Source organism: Ostrinia nubilalis, chromosome 4, assembly GCF_963855985.1.
Source record: "Ostrinia nubilalis chromosome 4, ilOstNubi1.1, whole genome shotgun sequence".
Taxonomy (NCBI): domain Eukaryota; kingdom Metazoa; phylum Arthropoda; class Insecta; order Lepidoptera; family Crambidae; genus Ostrinia; species Ostrinia nubilalis.
Window position 1 is genome coordinate 16,932,643 of NC_087091.1, and position 25,622 is coordinate 16,958,264.

General features: G+C 38.1%; 1 protein-coding gene across 3 annotated transcripts in view; it reads right to left on the reverse strand.

Moving 5' to 3' along the window:
- Positions 1–18,431: 18,431 nt before the first annotated feature.
- LOC135071273 (netrin receptor UNC5B-like) overlaps positions 18,432–25,622 on the reverse strand; it is a 132,639-nt gene continuing 125,448 nt past the window's right edge. For all 3 annotated transcript variants that reach the window (XM_063965065.1, XM_063965066.1, XM_063965064.1), the window contains 5 exons: positions 25,199–25,336; positions 24,413–24,560; positions 23,776–23,897; positions 21,784–22,017; positions 18,432–21,556 (listed from right to left, as the gene is read on the reverse strand). In XM_063965065.1, coding sequence (XP_063821135.1) covers positions 20,382–21,556; positions 21,784–22,017; positions 23,776–23,897; positions 24,413–24,560; positions 25,199–25,336 — 1,817 coding nt within the window. In that variant the 3' untranslated portion in view covers positions 18,432–20,381. The remainder of the gene's footprint in view (positions 21,557–21,783; positions 22,018–23,775; positions 23,898–24,412; positions 24,561–25,198; positions 25,337–25,622) is intronic.

Here is a 25,622-nt window from a genome sequence, read left to right on the forward strand (position 1 = left end):
ATAAGTACCTATAAGGTTAAGTAATGACAATGAAGTATGATACCAGGACTAAATCTCATTGATAGAAGTTTCTAAATCATAGCAATACGACTGCCATGCTGAATCAAAATGAAAATTTAAAAAAAGATCTAGGCGAAAGATATACGGTCGGTCTTCCTTATACAAAAATTATAACGGAAATAAAAAAGGGTCCGTGGCCAAGTCCCCCTGTGTTCGACGCACCCGTGGTCGACGCCCCCGGTCAGATAGAAGCAATTTTTAATCAAATGTACAGTCAGTCACAAAAATATTTATAAACGAATAAATATTTATACTGATCGTACAAATAAATGTTTAATATTATTTTACCATAGTGATACCTAAAAATATAATAGGTTTTATTTTAACCTATCATATTTTATCATAGGTTTTATTTACCTATAATAACATGTAAATCGTTTTACCTAATCAAAATAATTGTAACAATCAGTCTTCAAAATAACTCTACTCTCTCTACATTCGCTTTAACTAACTACAAATAAAAGTTTTAAGTATTTTTAACAAAAAAATAAATACATCATTTTAAATAGCGTCAAACATGCATGGTTTTCGTTGACTGTACTTAGTGCAAAAGCCGAAAAAAATATGATATTAAATTTATTTAAATCGGGGGCTTCAACCACGGGTGCGTCGAATACTGGGGGACTCGGCCACGGACCCATAAAAAATCGCAGGCGAACGCTATACTGAACAAGTTCATATTATAATTCCGCTATTACCGCTATAGCCTATACTTTAGGGTCCCAGGTGGCCGAGTAAGGTAAGTCACGAGCGGCCACCGAGCCAAATGCGACATTTGATAGTATCGTTCCCTTTACCCGTGACCCGGGACCTTTGAGCCCTGCTGGACCCGTTTGTCTTGAGCAAATGTATTCGGGTAGCTGCTGTGGCAGCGATTGTGAGATTAAGATCTGTAATTAAGAACGATTCCAAACATTTGCAGGGAATCATCATACGTGTATCTTGTAGAGACTGGATTTTTTTTTATAAAGATGCTTTTACCTTTGATCAGCGTCAATGTAGTTGATCAATTAAAAATGGGGCAGCAAGCTTCTGGAGTGGAGGCCCCGTCGTGCCAGAAAATGCATCGTGGGACGTCCAACCACAAGGTGGACCGACGACCTCATAAAGGAAGCAGGAAGGCGCTGGATGCAGGCCGCTACCAATCGCGCGATATGGAAATCAATGGGGAGGCCTGTGTTCAGCAGTGGACGTCCTGTGTGTGAAATGACGTATGGTGATAAGTTGTAGATAAAAAGTAATAAGAATCTATTGGAGGGGTAACGTGGCTTGGTTGTAGTGAGTTGAAAATTATTTCAGACTGTAAATAAAAACAAGTTTATTACTGCCGCTGGAAGCACAGATAGCAAAATCTATAGAGAAATCTAGGTTTTCTATTTCTATTAGCGCGGACTTTATTTAAACATAGAGGTATTTCATCCTAGCTGTCAGGTGACAAATAAATCTATGAAGCCCACCGAAAACCACGCAAAAATTCTCAACAATTTAGGCGTGCTTTATGTAGGTACTATATTTTATACGTTGTATAGGTTTGGTTATACTAAAAGCCAAATTAGTTTCCTCACAAAAAGATGCCTTAGTAGTGAAAGGAAATAGTTGGCGGTCGTTCGTGCACTCCCTAGAGCGGTGCTGGGTCGATAATTTAGTCGATATATTCATCGCCAACGTTTCGTAATAAATGGGACTATTCCCACCTCTCGTTCCCACTACTGCAACTCCTAATGGCTAGAATTTATAACTTGGTTAAAAGGAGTGAAGGTTTAGAAGTCCCGAGCTGCAACGAATTTAATCTCAAGAATACACGAGCTTTAATATTGACTATTATAATATACTAAAACACATTATTTTATAATACTACTAGTTGCAAAAACTAAACAATGAGACAGAACTGCCTATACTTTAATTTAATTTATAGATAGAGAATAGGTTTTGAAGCATCATGCCCAACTAATTAGTATAGTATAGTATAGTTAGTCCTTTAGAGCTTTTATAAGTTAAGATTCGGCCAAACCAACGCGATGAATTTGTAGCGATGACTTCATATCAACGGAACCCTTCATGCGCAGTGATCGACATAGCCATCGCCATCGCCATCGCCGAAGCGTGCTGCACGCGTTGATTTGGCCGAAGCTTTTTAAATTTTGAAGTTAAACGTGAATTTAAGAGTTGAGGTTACAAATAATGATGTTTTATCGATATAAATCTATCGACCATCGACACCAAACTAGCTCTTCCCTGATGAATTGACGCCCTTCTCTTTGTCGCATTTATAACTAGGGTCAGCCCTTACCGATTGATTAGCTGGCATTTCAGACCCTTTCAGTAGTAGGGCGTCTTTAAGAAGCCGCATGGGGGGCCGTAGTGTTCAAAAGGTCGCGGTTCCTATTGGAACGAGTTTAGTTGTAGGTGAAGCAGGATTGAAGCCACGTTGGTGAATAGGGGCGTATGGGGAAAATTTTGTCCGTGAAAACAAAATGGGGTTTAAAATTACATGTAGGTTTGTCACTCATTCACATAAAAACTACTATTATATTATTGTTACATCAGAATAAAATATAGGCTAACGATCTTTGACAAGCTAAATTATACGCGGGCGAAGCCGTGGGCAAAAGCTAGTAAGGTAATATAGGAGCATAATGTGCTGTTGTAACTTATTAACCTTCGTATACCCGCGCCAAAAAGCATTACACATATACCCGCGCACGGTCTCTCAGACCGAAAGTTGAGCTCGTGTTTTATAGTATAATTGTGTCCTGTATTGTACTATAATTTACTTTAAATTACACGTTAAGGTATTAATTGCATAAAAAAATTAAAACAAATTTTATATTTGTAGATATTTTGGTTTAATCAGCCTTTGAATCAGACTTAAAATTTAAACAAAATTTTACATCAGTCTAAATTTCATAACAAAAATAAACTTTTTTTCTTTTGAAGCCTAAAAAATTACTATAAAATATAATAAATGGAAGTATCCTTAGTGATATAAAAGATTAAAACAGTATTTATCACTAGTGGTTTTAGTGGAATAATGACCGGAACATACCATAACTTCATGCTCGTATAATGACAAAAATACTTTTTGCATGTGACAAATCACCCTTTTGCTCAGAATCGGTGTTGTTCTCCTGCACTTCTAAATCATCCACCACCTCATCACTGTCACTCTGGTCATCATAGTTGGAGTCCGAATCTTCACATTCTAACAGCGCCCTTATCCTTTCTTCGTTCATTATGACGACAAAAATGGCTAAAACAAATTAAAAATAATAAAATACAGTAATACTTAATTGATATGAAACGCCACAAAAATATGACAATACATTTTATTGAGTAATATTGTAAAATAAAACAATAGTAACATACCTGAAGTAGTTACACGTATACCCGCGTCGGTCTCACAGACCGAATAACAGCGAAAAGTGACACACGTACACTTGGCAGCAGCGATCGCCCAACACTAAACAATGGCTGGTCACAAATCATGAAGCTACTAAAAACCGCAAAGTCATAGAGTTAATACTTTTTGAAAAAACTCCGAATTATTAGTTCGTCGGTCTGAGAGACCAACGCGCGGGTATAGGAAGGTTAAAGAAGGAGCGAAGAGAATTCAGTATTTTCTATCAAATACTTTATCAATGTACCTAGTTTCGCAATGCGAGATATTGGCCGAACATCGTTTCTCGAATACCTTAACGTGAAGCTTAAATTCTAGCTCTAAATATATATTTTCGCTGCATTCTTCCAAATGTCTAGACTGGATGGGTAGGCGATGCTATTTCATTTCATCCCCGTGCCGTGATAGGATGGAAACTTTAAGTATTATTAACGAAATACAAATTAGAAATTAGTTATTCCATCATTAAAGAATCTTCATTATATTATGTAGAACGGTTAATAAATCTAATTGATGTCATCAACAAACTATCATGAGATGGAACAGGGATAAATAAAATTTCAATATGTCATTTGTTATGGTGTTTCCGAATGACATAGGTAATAAAAGTGATCTAGGCACAAATAAACTCCAGAAAAAAAGTAATTGTACGGATGAAACTGAATAATCGCAACTTTACATGGAAAGATTTCGTAGGCGTTTGAATCCTCAAAAACATCATTGTTAGTATTAGAGATGGTCATCATCATCGGACTCTATAGATGACCCACGTTGAACTGTCCCACCAAACTCAATGACAGGGGGGCGCTACCATCGTTCAACTATAAAAGGTGGAAACGTTAAGTGATCTCACTCGATTATTTCTAAACTATACAAGATATCGAAAAACTGATTACTGATTCTGAAAGTGCTTCACAAGCTCTTTCAAACGGTACCAATAATAGGTTACATAATAAACTGGATCTATCCGAAAATTCAATGTTTCCAGCTTCCATACATTTTGTAAAACCACATAATATTAAAAAATAAACAAGATATTCAAAAACTGGTTACTGATCCTGAAAGTGCTTCACGAGCTCTATCCAACGGTACCAATAATAGGTTACAAAATAAAGTGGATCCATCCGAAAATTCAATGTTTCCAGCTTCCATACATTTAGTACAGCCACAATCATGGCACTCATGTCTTGATAATATTATAGCAAGTAAAGCCTAAAACCAATGTTTTCAAAGAATAATTTTAAATAATAATGCAATTTACAAGTTCATTTTAAGTGTTTATTAATTAATAAAAAAACTTAATACTTTTAATATTGTTTGGCTGGCATACATTTAGTATGGAGGCTGGAAACATTTAATTTTTGGATAGATCCAGTTAATTCTGTAACATATTATTAGTACCGTTGGATAGAACTAGTGAAGCACTTTTAGGATCAGTAACCAGCTTTTCGATATCTTGTATAGTTCAGAAATAATCGAATGAGATCACTTATCGTTTCCACCCTGTATGGTTTCCAACATGGCAAAAATCGGAACCAGCGATCCGGTATTGACGGTGGCGCCCTCAGATCATAGAAAGAGAATAGATATGAAGTCGCGCGTAACTACAACGAGAACCAGTGTCCCCACATTTCCCCCACCACAGCTCCCACACACACATTCAACTGTGTAAAAACAAAGCGACTGAGAGTCTACGACAAAATGTGCAACCGGCTTAAAAGTGCTGTGATTGGCCAGAAGGCATGCCTTATGGCCAATCAATGGCCGCGTGACGTGACGCACACATTGAAAACGCTAATGAGAGAACAAAGATAAAATGGAGTCGACAAGATATCGATACTTTAAATCGCTAGGGGCAAGGATCGAAACTGATTTCACAAAATGCTTATGTATTTTTATTATTATACCTTTTTATTATTATACGTTATTATTAACTACTATCACGCATTTACTTTTTAATTATGGCGATCTGCGTACCGCATAATGTTTATCAAAAATAATGCCTATATTAGGCTTTCAACTAGCTCTTATAGTAATTGAGAATGTTACTAGGTATGCAAAATCACTTGAAACCTATGTTACAGTTAAGCTTTTACATTTACAAATACATTAGTTTTTATTTCATTCAAAAATACCCAGTAGTTATGATTTTATAGGCATTCAAAGTTCGCTTAAATATTGAGTCCCGCCGACGGTCACGTGACCCCGTGTGACGTACATTCACAGCGTCCGCTCACTAGAAAAGGGATATAAATATACTTAAATATTTTTTTTTTGTAAATACAAACTTATTATACATATTAACACCCAGACCCATCACAGAAATTAAAATTGAACCAAACCCAAACTTGATGCGATTGTGTCGTTTTATTGCGAATTACCTTCCAGCTCCATCATTAGACCCCGATTACTATATAGAATTAAAATACTCATCAATACAATACGAACGAGCCCAAACTCGATGCATTTAAGTCGTTTTATTATAGAGTTCCTATGGCCACCTTCCAGCTCCATCATCAGATCAGCTCCATGTCATCATAATATTGCATGGTCATCCAAATCACATGTGTTTGCGAAATTTCAGCTTAATCGGTTGCCTGGAAGTGGGTCTTAATTCAGTTTGCAAGATTCCACCCATACAAATATGAGCCAGTCGTTGTAATATGACGTCACGCGCATAAAATGGCGGGCCGGCCGCCGCCCGCACTTTTAAAATTCAATATCTTGGAAACTAATTGACGTATCGAAATAATTCTTTCACGTGTAGGGGGAGTCCGGGAGAGTTTAGCAGGTGGGAGACAATAGCCACTGCTCATAGAATTTTTGTGGAACTAAATATTGCAACGTAGCTACACTTCTTAGACTCCATAGGCGCATCCCACTTCGCCCACGCATTGCCGTTGTGATTGGCAGTTTGGTTTAGGAGTGACAAGTGATAACACATTTTCGAGCCCGAAAAGTAACTTTTTTCAATTTTCGATATTTGATTTCAGTTGTTTACTATGAATATATTTCAGCATGTCATTTATATACATCGTAAAAGTAATTATCCTAGTACCATTTACGGTACACAGTTTTTACTTAAGTGTTATAGTTTTTTATAAAAATGTAATAATAGACAGCTTAGCCTGGGGTGGGAGACATTACCCTGGCATCGGGAGGAGACTTTACCCAGGGTAATCTGGTACTTTTATTGCAGATAATCTTCCAAAATTATTTGAAAGGCTTCAAAAATAAAAAGGAACATCTAGAAACAGTAGCAATTTAGATCTGTCAGTAATAAGAAATGATATAGGTATGAAACATTGATAAAGGAAAATTATTAGAGGTGTTGCCCCAGTAGAAACCAGTTTATCCAGATCAACCAGTTTTAATAGAAAAAACGTCGCAGATTTTTTTGAAAACCTTATAGAATTAATTGTTACACATTTTCGTTCAAGAAGATTAAATTTCTTTATAGAATTATAATTTGTAGTGATTATTTTGCTTATTTTTAAACCCGGGTAAAGGCTCCCTACTTGGGGGGTCAAGTCTCCCACCCAGGCGGGAGATATTAGCCAAATATCACTTTGGTTAAAATTGTTAATTACTCTTAAACTCTTAATGATGTATTAAACTTTCTTAGAAGAAAATATAGCTAAATAATGTAGCTTAAGATACAATTAATAAAAATTAGCAATTTGTAAGTATAGAAATATTTATGAGCATTTTAGTGGAAGGCGGGTAAACTCTCCCGGACTCCCCCTATTTTTAATTTTTAACAGAGAATACAGAAAGCTAAAAAACAAAATTAGTGAACATTCTTCATTACATAGTTGACAGTTACTAATTACTTCTACTGTTATTTTTTTTTTGTAAAATCTTATAATCGCAAGTAACACATCATTTTTTTATTTAAAATTACAAAATAGAAAATTATAATTTACTTCTATTTATCGATAATAGGAAACCGCATTAGAACACGAGCACGGCACTATGTTACGACCGGCACATGCGGCCGTACTGTGTATTTTCACACGACAGTGGATATCGGAAGAAATTAAATGCATTGCGCAGTAGTTGAGCATGACATAAAGTGGTTGCTAACTAAATCGTCAATGTACAAGTGTGTTAGAATTTTTATCACCACTGATTTCGATATCGCAGTAACTGTTACGGCACTGAATTCGTTCGTAAAAATGTTTAGTTTTTTTTATTTATAAGCAAAATACCAATGGATTTGCAATACTTACATGTAGTAAATGACTCCATTGTTCCTGTAGTTCTGCGTTTCACTTGTTTTATTGCACGTAACGACGCATTATCCAAAATATCGGAGAACATTTCCTTAGTACGACTGAATCGCGACTAACCTAGCTACGCGGCCGATGTTCGTTTCTGGGCATATCGCGGAGACACGCGCCACGCCCCCGTTTCACATCTATTCCCTTCTATGATCTGAGGTGGCGCCCCACTGTCAATGTCATGGATAGGACAGTTCAGTATTTTGGAACTATAACAGCTAGTTAATGACAATGTAACTGACAGCACCGAAAGTCTGTCACTAATTAAAAAATTACAAGGCTTGACAATAATAAGCCCCACATACGAATCTGTCAAGAACCTACCGACGCGTGTCGCGTATACGGACGACAGCATATCAAGAATACACTATAGCATCTTATGCAGTCGTAATAGAGGCGATATTGCAATAAAAACGTATAGTCTGATGTGATGTTGACTTCAACATGATTACGCGCGTGTTTTCTATCCAATTAACCATACTATCTGATCGGGCAGTGTCGGTACTGTTTCTCGTGATAGTTGACAGTCCAATCCGATGGTCGCGATAGTTGAGACTGGTTTTTGTTTCGAAGGGAGTCTGTCAAACGGGCGGACCGATTGTTGGAAGATTGTATTGACATTAGTAAGATCAATAAAACAGTGTCTACATTTTAGGATGGGTTGCACCATCCTACTTTAACTTTGACAAACGTCAAAAATCAGTCAGACTCCATACAAAAAGCATCGGTTAACGTAATAGTTACGGTCAAAATCAGGTGGTGCAACTCGGCCGTATTGTCACTATACATTGTGTAACATCTTAAAATATAATTAATCGTATATATACTGAAAAACATAACCCTCCTTCTGGCGCAGTCGGTTAAAAAGTATAGGTATCGTAACGAAAGTTGGTGTAATAATAGAATAAAAAGAACACACAAATCAGCCAAATGCGCAAGACATCAGCGCGACAAGCGTATTCAGGATTCAAATCTTGCTTGTGTTGATAACCTCAACTCTTGCTGTGCGACTTACGAAATCCACATAAATGAATCTGCGGGCAGGAGCTAGTAATAAATTAATAATTAAAGTTTCACTAACCTGATATCAACGACTATTTGAAGCTGGTTACCACTTTTAACACATCCGATACAGTTTAATTTCACTTTATTATGAATCAATCCAATGGGAGAAATCGTAAAAAACAACAATGAGTACACAACACTGATTTAAAATATAAAATACACGTAAAAAATGCAGATTCAACAGCACAACGCGAGGACGCGCACGTAACTGATTTACAAGCAATAAACAAAATTTTGGTAGCGCATTTTCTTACATAACTTTTCAATTCCTATCATTGGAGGTCCGAAAATATTTCTCATACAATTTGATACCATAATGATCATTCTTCATAAAAAATTTAAAACCTACATATTTAAAAACATAATCATTGATATTCATAATATCACTAATCATACATTTAGTTTTTATTAATATTTGTTTTCATATATTTTTCTATACTAATGATCGAAACTCATAATCATTCGAATAAATAACTATAATATTCATAAATGTGATGTATCCTAATATTTGTTTTCATAAATTTATTACTCATAAGTGTATTTATCCATATTATTGATAATCATGATGTCTATATTCGTATTAAATCGTATTTTAACATTAAATTAATTTGAAATGGTCCAAAACAGGCAATATTTTGTGCCACAAAACTAACGTGATAGAAACGAATCGCTGCAAAACCGACTCCACGTAGTCTTGTCTGCCCTACCCCTAGAGTGTAATTTAAAAGCCGGAGGCGCGGAGGGAGGGCAGCCCTCGCCCGCTGTAACGAGGCTCAGGCGCCCGGGTGAGCTGGAGCGGCTGAGGCTGGTCGCCGAGGCGCCGAAGGCGCCGATGGCGATCCAAAAAGCCGAAGTTGCGGAAGCTAGCGTGGGTGCCTGAGCTTCGTTACGCAAGGGCGGAAGGGCTGCACATCCCGCAGCGCCGGAGACGAGGAGATACCAATGCATGCTGCATGTTTGCTTTCATGCTGCATGCTTTGCATGCTTATCTACTCTATTAAATTAAATATGATTTTTTTAAAGATACGAGTATGTCTGTTATAAAGTAAATTATTCTGAACAACAACATTATGAGTTGAAGTATGTTCTTAGTAACAACATTATTAATTAAAACAATATGATCAATGAATGTTATGAAGAAAAAAGATCTGAAAATAAAAATTATGTATTTTAAATGGTTCTTGGTAGTAACAGTATTGATAAAAAAATATGATTACTAACTGTTATGAGCTCCGATGGTAGTAATAAAAATGTATGAATAAAAAAAGTATGAAAAATAAAATTATGAAGAGAGATAATTATGAACACAAATCGGTAGTAAGACAAAGAATAGGATTTAGAATTTTATGTGAGCCAATATAGAACCCAAAATTTTACTACCCGCTGACTGTTGATATTGAAATCTGTCAAAAACTGTTTTACTTTTTTTTCTTAGGTCACGTGGTAGAGACCAAGGCATAATCACATGCAGCCTTCGCGCACAAATTCCCGAGTCACGAATTATTTGGAGCCGGCACCGTCCCCGCTAATGCTCGAATTTTGAATTTTTAAATTTCGAACACCAAACTGCGCAAGCACAGATTTGGTGATATTGTGCATCATTGATTTCAATTTTAAAATTCGAATAGATCGATTAGAATTATCGTGTATAAAAATAGAATTTTAAGGTTAAGACCCGGTTTCCATCAAAGCGGAGCAGAGCGGAGCGGAGAAATGTTTTGAATAATCAGTTAGATTTCATTATTTCCACTTCTCTTCTCCGCTCCGCACAACTCCGCTCAGCAACGCGCCACCGCTGCTATCAAATTCTATGAAAAAATTTGACGGCCCGACACTTCTCCGCTCCGCTCCGCCTTGGCTTGACGCATACTTATTTACTTATCGTGACATGCTGCAATCTTAGACTTTCATAATCTTTTATGAAATCGTATAGAATGACGCAAACTTATAGTTTTCAATCATCATAACCCTCCTTCTGTCGCAGTCGGGTAAAAATAGTTTGGGTGGTTTGCTGTAAAATACAAACACGCATTAAAAAAATATTTAGTTCTAAGCACTTTTAGATATAGAAATTCCATGTATGCGTGTTTGTCTTGTTGGTTGGCCTAATAAATAAAAACTAATTATCAAACAAATGAGTAGAGTGCAAATTAATAGGTTTTACACTACCAAATATTTTAACAAGGTTGATAAGATTACGTCAATCATGGCTATAGTAAATCCATTGCAAGCACGCTGACAGGCCAATTTAGATTCGGCTGTGTCCAGTGGCATCATGTAGGTAGGTATGGTGGTTATACTATGACGTCATGCGTAAGGCATAGCTTCCGTACAATACAATTGAATACAGTAGTGCTAATAAGAATAATTTTCATTACTATCGAATTGTACCATTTAAGGCAGCGTGACGTATAAATCGTATTCGTATTAAATTATTGTTTGTAAGTATGTATAATATCAATTAGTTTGATGACTGGCAAAGATATTAGATGAATGCTCTTAAGTTGGGAAAAAAACTTTTAGCATACATTACAGATCTCGTGTGACTTCTTTTTACAGTTTTAGCTGGCAGTAAAATTAGGTAGTTTTTAGCCTTTTCGGGCTTTTCTGTTTATGTCATAAAAACTGTCAGTTATGTCATAAAAATATTACTAATTTATATTGCACAAATTATAATAGTAATAGTTCCGTAAACTGCTCCAGCTTCGCTAAATATGGGCGACGATAATCACTTACCATCAGATGATCCGTCTGCTCGTTTGCCTCCTGTCACATAAAATATATTAAGTTTATGCTAGGAGTGGACTCCCTCAAGAGACCAGCAGACGACCAACTTCAGTCCGACCACTGACATCGATGGGCTATTTAAGCCTTTAGTTTGGAGGGAGCCTTCTACCTTCCTAAATAATTACATACCCTACAACTCCTTTATAGCTTGACCGACATGGGCGGTGAGTCACAGGCAGCCGTGTCCAAACATGAGCGCTTACACAAGCTGTAGGTAAGCTTGAGCACACGTCTTTAGGGCATGAACTGAGATCAAATATGTGAAGTTCTGAAGGTCTTCAGTTTAAACGGGCTTTTGTGACAAATTGAACCACTCATCGACTAGCCTAGTTTAATATTTTAAAGTAATTAACTAGGGTGAGGGTATGGAAAAATCGGGTAAGTGTGAGTTGGTCTCGCATATGAAATTAACGAACATACAGTACAAAATTGGTTACCATAGTACTTAATGAATGTTACATTATATCTTATCTTCTATTTAACACCATTTGCGACCGGTATGTATTCTACATGTTTATATGCTTAGGTATCTGCTTGTGACTTCCAATTTTTTTTTACTAGTTTTCCGCCCGCGGCTCCGCTCGCGTGGAATTTTGTCTGTCACAGAAAAACTATGTCCTATGTCCTTTCCAAACTATCTCTATGCCAAATTTCATCAAAATCGGTTCAGTGGTTTAGGCGTGAAAGCAAGACAGACAGAATTACTTTCGCATTTATAATATTAGTATAGTAGTTATCCGTCTGGGAATGTTCTGCATTCTGGTTCACAAGTCTGTACTTGCAAGTTTTGTGTGTGACAGAGTTTAGTGTTTTAACTTACTTCATAGAGTAGTATACTTACACCTTAAATGCTACTAGACTGGCACATAGGTACCTACTATCCCAACTAATATTATAAATGCGAAAGTAACTCTGTCTGTCTGTCTGTCTGTCTGTCTGTCTGTCTGTTACGCTTTCCCGCTTAAACCTCGCAACCGATTTTGATGAAATTTGGCATAGAGATAGTTTGAGTCCCGGGAAAGAACATAGCGCACCCTTAGAATGAAAGTGACTTAACTCAAAATTCCTGTTACTCTCGATTTCACCATAAACTGACCTTATAAAGCATGCTCTATATCCCTGTATAGATAAAGTGACCTATCTCTTAGTAAAGGCAGAGCAACGCATACTTCGGTCTCTTTCACTAGTCCCGCTTTTCATGTATGCATATTGTGTGAAAGAGGCAGAACTAGTTTTACGTCGGCGGTGCTTGCGAGTGTACGTGTAAAACATTGGCGGATCTCGAATTGTATCTGTTTATTACAAAAATACTGTAAAGGTAAGTTCATGATTTTTTGGCATAAAGTGACCTTTTAATAAATAGGTCTGTATTTAAACTAAATATGTTAGAGTATTCAGTGTTCATTTATGGATTCGGTCTGTTTAGTTAAAAATATAAATGAAGGATACACGACACTTTTACGAATAGGACTATTTATGACTGAACTGACCTAATTTAGTTTTGATATTTTTGATATTGCGCCTGTGTAGAAGAAAAAATAAAAAGGACCGATTAACATATTTTTGGAATATGTCGCTTTAATATAAAATTTGTTTAAGATATGTATAAATGTATGTACTTAAGAGTTTAATAAATTGTGTTGTTTCAGACTTTACTTCACAAGTTTACTAGTAAACTAAGAGCTAGTGAACGCCAGACCTACGTCATTTTATAAAAGCTGAAAGTTTATCAGCGTATGCTCCCAATATAGGTTATAATGTTGGTGAATTATGAAGTTTGGGTCATCGTGGCTTTGGGAGCTTTAGAGCTACCCTAAAAATCTGTCTGGCAAGGAGTTGGAACTGTCAAAACTGTGAGAGTGTTGGGGAAAATATTTCTAATTATTGCCAAAATATTAAACAAAAAAAATCAGATTTTATAGTATATCCTATATTGGGATACGCTGACAAACTTTCAGCTTTTATAAAATGACGTAGGTCTGGCGTTCACTAGCTCTTACTCTATAGTCAAAATAACATCAACACGAGTTAGTTCAAGATATGTTTAGTTTGATGGTAATAACACCTCCAAACATGCAAACTGATAATGAAAACAAAGACAGGGAGCTTTTTTTCCCTCGGGGATGACGGAGTCAAACAGCTTCTGAAGAGCCTTTAGTGCCGGCGCTCCACCTGCTTTCAGAAGCTCAGCCGTGATTCCATCATCACCTTGCACCTTGTTGTTTTTCAGGTGTTTGAGAGCCATTCTAATCTCGCACAGACTGACGTCCGAGATATCTTATAGTGTCGGGTCAATCTAGCTCTTGGGTCTTCGGCTAGATTTGTGATCAGGTGTGCGTACACTCGTGATAATTTTCCATAGAACCTCAACCTCTTCCAATATCTCAGGCCCCGACGAGATGACTCTGCCATCCTCGGTCTTCAGCTTGGTCAGTTGGCTTTAGCCAACAGACAGATATCTTGCTATAGAGCCCTTGTTACGCTCAGTCGCCTCTTTAATTGGGTCTGTATCAAATTGGCGTAGGTCGCGAGTTGAGTACCTATACTTGCAGAACCAAGTTTCTTCTCTCTTCCATAAGTTGGTGAGGTCAGAGATCTTTTTGGTTCCTTTTGAACGACGGGTTTTAGTGAAATTAGACCCAGTCGTTTGGACAATTCCTACGAACCTGTCATTGCATTCGTCCACATTTCCGTAGTCTCCTAGGCATTTGAAAAGATTTTGCAATTCGAGATAAAAGCTTTCGGGGTTTTGGAGCTGGATGAGCGCTAGGCAGAGCGAAGACTTCATCACCTTCATTGGATTCGCGGAAGATATCGTAGTCGTGTTCGATGGCTTCTCGATGTATGAAGAGCTTCTCAACAAATGGTTCTTAAAATGAACATGGACAAGACAAAAATCATGTCAAATATCCGTGTTGTAACCCACACCTCTGAAAGTTAGAGACTACACTCGAAGTTGTTGACAATTAAGTGTACCTGGGACAATCCAGTTAGGTAGGTTCGAGAAAGAGGTCAACCGTCGAATTCATCTCGGCTGTGCTGCGTTCGGGAAGCTTCGAAATATTCTCATGTCCGAAATGCCGCAGTATCTCAAAACAAAAGTCTTTGACCAGTGTGTGTTGCCAGTGACAACTTAAGGATCTGAGACGTGGTCGCTTTCTATGGGCCTCATAAGAAGGCCCGAGGGCGATGGAGCGTGCTATTCTCGGAGTCTCCCTGCGCGATCGAATCAGAAATGAGAAGATCCGCAGTAGAACCAAAGTGACATAGCACGCAGAATCGCTAAAATCATGTGGCAGTGGGCGGGGTACATAGCTCACAGAGTTTATGGGCCGCTGGGGCAAAAAAGGTCTCGAGTGGCGACCACGAGTTGGAAGACGTAGTGGCAGGCCCTCCACTAGGTGGATCGACGATCTGGTGAAGGTCGCCGGAGGTGCCTATGCGGGCGGCGCAGGACCGGTCGTTTTGGAAATCTTTGGAGTAGGCCTTTGTCCAGCAATAAGTAAACGTCATTCGGCTGAAACGAACGACTAAGAAGCAAACTATACCCTTGGGCTATACTTCGGTTAGTTTTTTTCATACAAAAAGGCTACCTTATAGCACCCAATATCTGAATGTGTAATTCGAATTATCCGAATTATCCAACACTGTCTTATTGCTCACCTACCTACACCAAGAAATCTTTCACCCAAAAAGTAGTTGGTAGTGTACATCGTATTGTAGTTAGTACCTAGATAATTCTTTTTTTAGGTTTGGTTAGGTACCTGACAGGTTAGAGCACTTGCCCCACCCTGCCCCACCGTGGCTACACCCATGTTCACTACCTTATATTCACATAACATTAAGTACAGTAATGACTTATGTCAACAGATTCATTTGCAATATGCGTCATAAACAGACTTAATTAATAAAAAATCTCATCAGTTTCAAAAGTATTTTGTAATAAAGTGACCTAATTTAGAAGTACTTTATATTTTATGTCAAAATATATACTAAATAAAGTATAATTACAAAAAATACTCTGCCAATGTTAACTCAAAAGGTTAATCAATAAATCTACTTAAAATCAATCAAATGCGACGGAACACGAAAGAGATATAGTAAAATGTATTCAAGACTACACTTTTTTGAAGACTTTCTTGTTCATTTACCACAAATTGCATTTTTTGGATTCGGTCACTTTCATTCTAAGGGTGCGATAGGATAGTTTTTATCCCGGTTTTTGAAACAGGGACGCGCGCGATAAAGTTTTTCTGTGACAGACAAAATTCCACGCGGGCGAAGCCGCGGGCGGAAAGCTAGTCTAAATATATAAAAGGAGAAACTGACTGACTGACTGACAGATCAACGCACAGCCTAAACGGCTAAACGTAGGCACTTGAAATTTGGAAGGGACGTAGCTTAGGTACCGTAGAGGTGCACTAAGAAAGGAATTCCCGAAATTCCCACGGGAACGGGAATTAGCGGGAAAAACGGGATTCACGCGTACGAAGTCGCGGGCGGCCGCTAGTTGTTGATACTCAGCCTGCTGCCTCATTAAACGTCTATCACACCCAGTCGCCATCTTTAAATAGCTTTTCTATAAACCCCATAAAAACCTAAAAACATAAAAAAACATTTTGAATGCCCGAAAGCTGTATTGTATGCACAAATGATCGTGGGGTCATTTTGACCCCAGATGCGGTGCGATAAAGCTGACAGTAGCAGGCGGTAATTTTTATTTTATGGCTGCACCTGCCTGTTTATGTTCCCTAGACGAAATGGCGTTATAATATATTTAAATGAATTCCCAAAAAATTACGGTTCGGGTGCGGCGGCGTAACAGCGGATAAGGTTGTTATTTCTAGTTGAATGAATCTAAAATAAATACCGAAGTCAAATACGAAGGTAAAAAGGAAAAAATGCGTTTCACAATTTAAAAGAATATAAATATTTGTCGAGAATCGGTTATTCTGCTTTGGTCAACAATACCAATGGTATTGTTAAGTTAATCTGGAAATAAAGCATTAATGGAGGCCTTTATTCAGCAATGGAGGTTCAATGGCTGAAATGATGATGGATGATGTAAAACATAGTATGTTGTCATAGTGGGAAAGTCCGACAGATAAGCATCGTACGAGTAATTATACCTAACGTAACTTAATAGGTGTGGCTTTTATTGTTGTTTTTAAAACACACCCATAAAAAATCTACACTTAATCGATATAACGCTTTCGTGTATGCCACCATGTCTTTCATAGAAAAGAATTGGCATGTCCGAAAATACCGTAACGGCATTAGCTTAACCCTTTGCTCATCCGCTCTCACTCAATCCCAACCCCAAACCTACAACTCCCGTGACGTGTGAAGCGTTAACCAATCATAAACTACCCGCACCTGCCACAGACGGACAAAAAGACCACATTTACATGTATTACCTTTGTTGCTCACCGTAATTTCGTTGCGGGTTCTTCACGCCTGCCAGTCTGGTTGTCTTTGGAATAGTTCAGGGATACCAGCCAGGTATCTGAAAAGGAGAATATTTGAAGCTGTACCTATAGGGATCTGCTGGAGTATCTATAAATGGGAAGCTATGTGGAGATACTTTACTCACCTCAGTTTATTTTATGATTGAAGGCAGGATAAGAAATCATTTAAATTAATTGATAGGTTTGTCACAATTTTACACATAAACCCATAAGAGACTATACTACTTGAAATAGGTAACTAATCATCATAGTCCTTTTTACGCTTTATACTGTATTTAGAGGGTAAAATGCAAAACACTTTGTGTATGAGACAACTTGAAACTAACAGGTCAACAAACTATCATTTTAGTTATAACTATTTGCGTGCAATATAACATGACTTTTGGTTTCTTTTTTTATTCTACCACTTTTATGACATGACTATTTTAAGAGGGTGAGTAATTAATTTATCATGTGCTAATGCAAGATGCAACATTTTCTTTATAATCTGCCTTTTGATCAGTGTACTTTGTAACTTAAACACATAGATGTGTGAGAGCTGTCTGTTCTGTTTGCGTCATGTTTAGGCTTGAAACATTCTTAAGATGGTTCGCCATTGTCTGCTTAAGTTTTGTGTGATATGTTATGGTAGTTACCATCTTTTGTCGCAAGTCTTGGCTATTGCTATTGTGTAATCTTTCTTTTTTGAATCTAAATGAATGTTTATTCTCTAGTAATGGAATGTTGCTGGAGAGGCAATAATTGATGAGAACGTGTTTTAGAAGACTATGTCTTACGCCCGTATTCACGTACATTACTGTAAGGTCTCACAGTGCGCGTGGACGCACAGGGTGACACATGAACCAATCACAGAGCTCTATTCAACGCTGTGCGTTCGATTTGCTGCTTTACTTTAGCAAGCATCGTTTGTGAAGACGGGTGTTAGACGCTTTGTCTGGATTTTATTTTCAGTTTAATACATGGATTTGAACTAAAATTACTTTGGGGTCTATGTGCCATTAACGTGTAGGCGACGGTAATCACTTACCATCAGGTGATCCGTTTGCTCGTTTGCCTCCTATCACATAAAAAAAAAAAAAAAAAAAAGGTAAGTATTGGTCTTGGGTATCTGGATGTAGGACATAAAAGTAACCTTTAAATTATATCTAGTATGTGAAATACTAATAAGGAATATGGGGATGTCTGTGAGGACGGGTAGAGGTTTGTAAAATAATTAGGTTCTTCATCACGGAAAACCTACTGATCAGATTTTGATGGAACTTTACTACATTATAGTTTTTACATAAGACTAGCGAATAGGCGATAGAAGCCGATAGTGGAGTAGGTATTTTAAGCAGGATTTTAAGGAACCTGGGGAAATAAACCCACAAATGCACAGTTAAACATAATTTATTTCATATTATTTTAAGTATCACAGATCCATTTATTTTAATAGTCATCACGTTAACAAAAATATATATAGTCTACGGTGGCGTTGTATATATATATTCATTTACAAAATCATGGTTACGATCGCTACTTGTTGCGGGATACAAGTATTTACATACTAGTACATTATATACAGAGTTCGAAGTTTTAAGCGATTTCATGAAAATAACTATGAGTCTAAAAGTGAAATAACTAGGCCGTTAGACAGTCAAAAGCTGGAATAATGTATATAAATTGCATTTTAAGAATTTTATTTAGAAACAAATACTTTCAAACTGGTCTTCCAAAGGTACAAATTTAAATAATCCTTCATGTGAATATACAGTATGGTCTTGATAAAGTACATAAATAAATAGGCTTTAATTCTACCACCAATAAGTTCCCAATGACTAATAACTAAGCCTTTTAATTATGTACTTTATGTAGGACCAAACTGTATATAGACAAGTTAGACTTTTAGCAAAATTTGATGGCAGTGAAGATCGCCATTTCCTTCGTTTATATACCAATGATCCCACTATATACCAATTCTAACTACTTATTAAAAACCATCCAAAATCAAAACAGATGATAAACGTTATGAAACAAGACCAAATAATAATAACCAGAATACATTTTGAATGATTGATCAAACAACAAGATTTTGGAGTCGTATTTCGAAAGCAATCGAAATACATATCGCATACGAGACTGCACAAACTGTACCTACATACATTTTAGGTACGATTTGTGAAACATTGTATTCGAATTGGAATTATATTGCTTCAAAAATACGTTTCAAGTTAGATATACTTCACGGTCGGTTTCATAAAGTTGACTCTACTAACACTACAATACAGCATGATTTCATACAGTCAAAAGTAAATGCAATCAGCTCAAGTCTTTTTAAGTGTAGTCCATATTCGTAACTTAAATTGGAGCGACCGTACCACGAGCTCATACAATGACGTCATAGGTTAAGCAAAAGTGGAGCAATTTAGAACAAACGCTGCAGTGACGTCATAGAAAGCTAAAATTGAGCGATTTAGAACAGTTGTTGCAGTTTGTTAATAGCTCTAAATAGAGCAGTTATTGCCCGAAAAATTGCCCGAGTATCCCTATAGCAAGATAATATAATTTTCAAGTGTGTTGCGAATATAGTTTCAGACCAAAAGTCCATAGAGTAATAGAGATTTTCTATTAAATGGATTGCTAGTAGTGGTGACGTCTTTATAAAGTTCTAAATTGGGAAAATTATTAAAATTAAGTATTTAGCTGTTTAAAGAGTTCATGGTACGGAAGCAGGTGTATTAAGCACGTGATTCGATTAAATACAATCTAATTCAAAAGTCCACATATTTACTGAAAGTAGACCCTTAAGAGTATCAAAGTACGAAATTATAAAACACTACTTTACATCGTAACGATAAGCTCCGATCAATTGCGTATAACATTTTAGATTATTGCCAAATAGTGCAGTGGCATCCGAGATTTGGCACAAGATTGAATACTCAAAAAGCACAAAAACTAATCACCAAAGCAAATAATAATAGAACTAAGCGATAAATTTTTCGATATTGTAATGAACACTCAAACACTTATAAAAATTAACAAAATAATCAACCGACACCAACTAACGGTTGGCAGTGTTTCTTTAAAAGACAATTGTAGGCACTATTATTGCTACTATAATATAATTTACTTCCCCATCGCTTATCTACAGCATAGATAGCATTCTATACAAAATATACTACGACGATTTTACAATAGGCCGTCGGCCTACGAAACTATAGTTGTTCTAACGTAACATTTAAACTACAGATTAGTTTACCAACATACCGTCCACTTAACTGTCTTTCACTCACAATGATCTTACCTCGTTCAGTTGAAGTCGAGGTTGGATTCCCTGATGATTCATAACCACGACGGTCTCCCTTGGAGTAGGTCGGCGGCGTCGTGGCGGTCCATCTGTCGCAACGCCGTGGCCAGGGAGGCGGTAGCTCCTGGGCCGCGCTCGCGACACTCCCATAGCTCGAGGATAGCTTCGGTCGGCGAGCTCTTAGTCGCGAACCACGTGGTGTACCGATCCACGCCGAGCCGCGACGCCAGCGCGCGCCAGTCGTTGCCGCGAGCGTTCGGCGGATCCAATATTGCGCATAGCTGCCGTTTTATTCGAGCACTTAATTTAAATGGGCCTTCGCCTGCACACTCCGTGACTCCTGCCTCGCTCACCGTAACGCTCCTCTTAGCGTCGCCCCCCTCCTCGCTTCGGCACATACGAGCCTCCAAAAGATTCTCGGTTATGTTGAAACTACGCTGAGATTCGGCGCGGGGTGAACGCCCCCGCGGCGATCGACTCCGAACGTCCTCGAGGGATATTCGGAACGTCTGTTTGTACGACGGATTGGTCCTTTGACATGCGGAAATGCTAAAGTCAATATTGTCGCAATCGTGCGTCCGCTCTAGAACGAAACTGCAATGAAGTGCGTTGTAGTTTGAGCTCCAGACGTGATTGAAGGGTATCTCCTGGTAGCCGATGCCGGGCTTCGCCTTCCAGCCGGGGCTGACGTGTTCCAAATTCAAACACAGATTGGATCCGCCGTCTTGGAACAGCAGCGTTTTGGTGCGCTCGAGCAGAACTCCGCCTAATTTTTTCTCCTGCTCCTGACAGTAATAGGGCGCGCACGGAGTGTCTTCGAACACATAAAGCCTAATGCTGTACTCGGAGCTAGTTTCGTTGAGATTAGCAGGCGCGTATACGGCAAGTTGGAGCGCCTTAACGGCTTTCCCGTTGAAACTTTCGCCAACTAAGACAAAAGTCGACAGCATGTCTGTGACGAGATAAATTTTATCGTTATCGAGTTGCGTGAAGACTGGCGTGTTGATTGTCTCCTGGCCGAGGCTGACGACTTTCTTCCATTGTGGCTGCGTGTTATCGGTTTTTGCGTTATTGTGATCTATCGCGTACAGAGTGAGGTTCCAGAACCCGTGTTTGAGGCTAGCGCAGTGTGGTATTTGTAGTATTACTGACTTATTTAATTGGAGGCGTGGAGGTCCGCATTTAACTACCGGGCTGAGTTGCGTGATACCTGAGGGCGAAAATAAAGCGGTTTAGTTGAATGCGATGTGTTGCGACTCGTGCCTAAAGCGGTTTGGCTTTTTTACTTGACGTAATTATAGTTCTTTGATTCCCGGCGTATTTAAATTGGCTTTAAAAATAGGTTGTGATAATCGCAAAAACTGCGGCTTTGAAAGGTCGTTTGCTTGTTTTTTGTGAGCCTTAGGGGTGATGGTGTAATTTCAATAATTTGCTTACCTTTGCCGAGTCTAGGCCGGTATCTGTCATCTTTGACGACGGCGACGTACATCTGTTCCCGTCGGCCCCTGCTGAGGGCAGCTTCGGGAATGGAAAGGGCTACGCCAGCTGCTGGTAGGGCGAGTCTTGCACCAGCGGAGGCGACTGATAGGGACTGGGAAGTTGGGGAGTTGGAGACCAGCTCTGCGAGTTGAAGAGTCACCGATTCGTTGGCTGCGTCGTACATGGAGCCGGCTGCAACAAAGACTGTTGTTATACTTCTTGTATAACGAGCAGATATCGTTAAATATCTACAGGTGATAAGTAGTTGTTTGTGTACACACAGAGATGTTGTCTTTAATTTTTATGCAATAAAAAAAAATGCGTGATGTAAAACACAAATAAAAATGCATTAATTATTCAATTCCACAAACGATAAAATCATCATTAAACATAAACGCGTTCAAACATATTTCATTACCAGATGTAACTGCCGCCCGTTTAAAAAGCAGGTGTACACTACAGCCCGTAGTACGAACAGATGTCTATCTAATTTACCAAAGTGGCGAGCTTGTTCATTATTTTGAAACATAATATAAATTGGAAACGGTACTTCGAGTAACCGGAATAAGGTATGGCTTGTTTTACTTTGTAACAAGGACGTTGAAAAATGTAGGCAGTTAATTGATTCAGAGAATCGATCTGACGCTAATATTCAAATTGGCTGTAAAAAAATCAAAAGTAATTGATGTGGATAATACAGATACAGATTGAGATTAGTCAAGCGAAAATCTTTTTAAAACAATGTAGGTATGGATTAATGTTAATTAAAAGAAAGCCAGACATTTTATAGTAAAGAATTTTTATTTGTTTTTTAACTCTTAAATGATAGACCAGCGGGGTCAGGAAATCATTGCCTGATGCTATTTAGTGGGGAATAACTATCCATTATTCCCTACTAAATAGCATCGACTTGTTGGGTGCCAAAGAAATGCCCTGTTAGACAGGAATCCTCACTGGTGACCAATGCTCTTCTGAATAGTAATGCTCCATTGGATAGCAATGCCCCACTCGATAGGAATGTCCCTAAATAGTTGAGAAGTAATGCTACGCTAAATAGAAATGCCCCACTGGATGCTCATAATAATTTTGTAACAAAACCAGACGCAAATCAAGCTCATTAATAGTTAAATACAATCCTAATGCGCCGTCTAACTGTAATTTCCATCCTAGATATTTATGAGCAATAACTTAATGAACATAAAACAGTCATTTGAGAATTAGAAACAACGGGAACCCGACTTGGATTAGTTAATAACGGAATGAAAGTGCCATTCTAGCAGATAAGATCTAAATTATGAACTGAGCAGGACTATTTTGTAGCTAAACCATTTGACTTTCACAAACTATTGTTATAGAACCGCTAATTTGCCTCTTGAGGGATATTACTTCCATTGCGAAATTAGGAAAATTAAGAGACAATGTTAAAAGATAGTGGTATGAGTTTCATTCAACCTATTATTTGGGAGTTACAAGCGTTTTCACTTCCAAACCTAGCCTAACTCTTTAGCCTATCTCTAGTTTAGTTCAGATTCACTGTTGGACTTAAAAACTAAATACAGCAAGGTTTTTTCTCCATAAAGTATTTCCACAACCACAATGACCGGTGTCTACCTACCTAGATAAAAGTTACCTTTTGACACAAATAAATTAAGGAGGTTAAAACGGTGATAATTTTTTTAACTGCAAACCATTTATTTCTCAAGTTGTCGGTGGCTGTTGGGGCAGAAAATTTCTCGAGTGGCTACCACAGGCCAAAAACGTAGTGTGGGCCCCTCACTAGGTGAACCGACGATCTGTTGAGGGTCGCGGGAAGAACCTGGATGCGGGCAGCGAAGGACCGGTAGTTATGAAAATTCTTGGGGGAGCCCTTTGTCTAGCAGTCGACTAGCTAAATAAAACAAAAGAACGATTTCTCAAGTCAAAATGCAACAGGCTTATGGTAATACTCACAGCTAGTAAAACAGCTGGACGCAGAATGTTCGGATTCGCTGTATGGCTTGCTGTCGTAGTCATCACTCTGGCCTTTGCTCGACGCGCACGGAGTAACCTGGTGGTCTACAGGAGATGCGTAGCTGTGGGACAAAAAGCTTTATTAGTTATGGGACTAATGTTTATAACGAAGAAGTATTTACTTTATTAATGTTTTTTCTTCAGAAAGACCAGAATAATGGCCATTTGAAGATGAATAGAATAGAATAGAATAGAATTTCTTTATTGCGGTAAATGTGGTACAAAATAGTGATAAACAATGAATGAAAACATTCATATTAACTACACATATTAAGTACACTGTAACGAAATTGATTATTTACAAACATCTAATGGACGTGTATTTCTGTGAATAAATGAATTAGAATTTGAATTTGAATTTAACATAATTAGTGTAGGAAATTTAACGCTGCAACTCCTGTGTAGCCATGTCGCTTGACCGCCAATAAAAACCCAACCAGTAAAGGTCATGTTTGTCCCGAGGGAAAGTTAAACTGTCATTGGACCCACAACCACAACAATATTAATCAGAAGAACATAGGACGAGTTTGAAGTTAAGTTTCGACTTCCCTTGGTCAGTGTGGAAGTTCATACAAACCTGTTGGTCAGATGGGGCACGTCATAGTGGTGTTCGGCGCGTGTGTCTGGCGGCGGGTGCTCATAGCGTGGTGGCCGGTGCTGCATCAGGTCCGGAGCCAAAGAGAGGGACTGCTTCTCTACCGTGGGATACATTTCTGGTTGGAAATCTGTGTGGAATTGAAGGGTTCTTAAAATTTGCCGACCACTTAAATCTGGGCCTGATCATCACTTCCATCAATGTGCTTACCATGAGTTTACGTGTGCTCACTAGCGACTGCGTAAAAATGACATTTAATGTATGACAGATTGTACAGCCTCTAGCGGCTACTTTCAAGAACTAAAATCTTTATAGATTTTTTAACGCAACTCGCTAGCGAGCACATCTAGCATAAACTCATGGTAAGCACACAGTTGAGATGTAGAGTTTTGGTATAAAGTCTCATTGTCGCAGGTCTAAAGAAAGTGGTGGTTTGATGATAATAATATGAACCCCACATGAACAAGTGGCGAAAATAAAATTAAAAAGATAGGAAGAACGATCGAAAGGAAAAACAGAGATAAACTATTAGCGCTCATTAATACAAACTCAAACAATATGAAATATCACGTACCTACCTACTGAAAAGACATTAAATTTCCAAAAGAAATCTATACGATAATAAGGCCAAGTTGCACCACCTAACTTTGACCGTAACTTTAACGATAACCGGTGCTTTTTGTATGGAGTTTGACAGATTTTTGACGTTTGTCAAAGTTAAAATAAGATGGTGCAACTCAGCCTAAGAAGTGTTTCTGTGTCACTTACCGGTCCTCGTCATGGTATACAAGGAGTGGTCCCTGGTCTTCCTCTGAAGCAGCTTGTACACCACCGCGGCACCAGCCAGGAACACCACCACGGCCACTGCTATGCCGATGTACAGCGGTACGTCGCTGTGGGCGGCCACTGTTGAAGAAGATATCGTATTTAGAATTTTGTTTGGTTATTTAATTCGATATTTTGTTGTCTACCCTTTTTAGTTTTTGATTTCTGCCTTTCCGAACTTCCGAGCGAGAGAGAGAGAGCGCTTCCTAGCTGATTCTGCTATTCCAAGTTTTTGCAATCCTTTTGATTCTCATTATGAAATTGTGTGGGGCACAATCAAGAATAGGAACAACCTATGAGTCATTGATCAAATAGAGTAATGAAAGTAGAACATTTTCGTCGTATTTCAACTAAAACTAAACACACA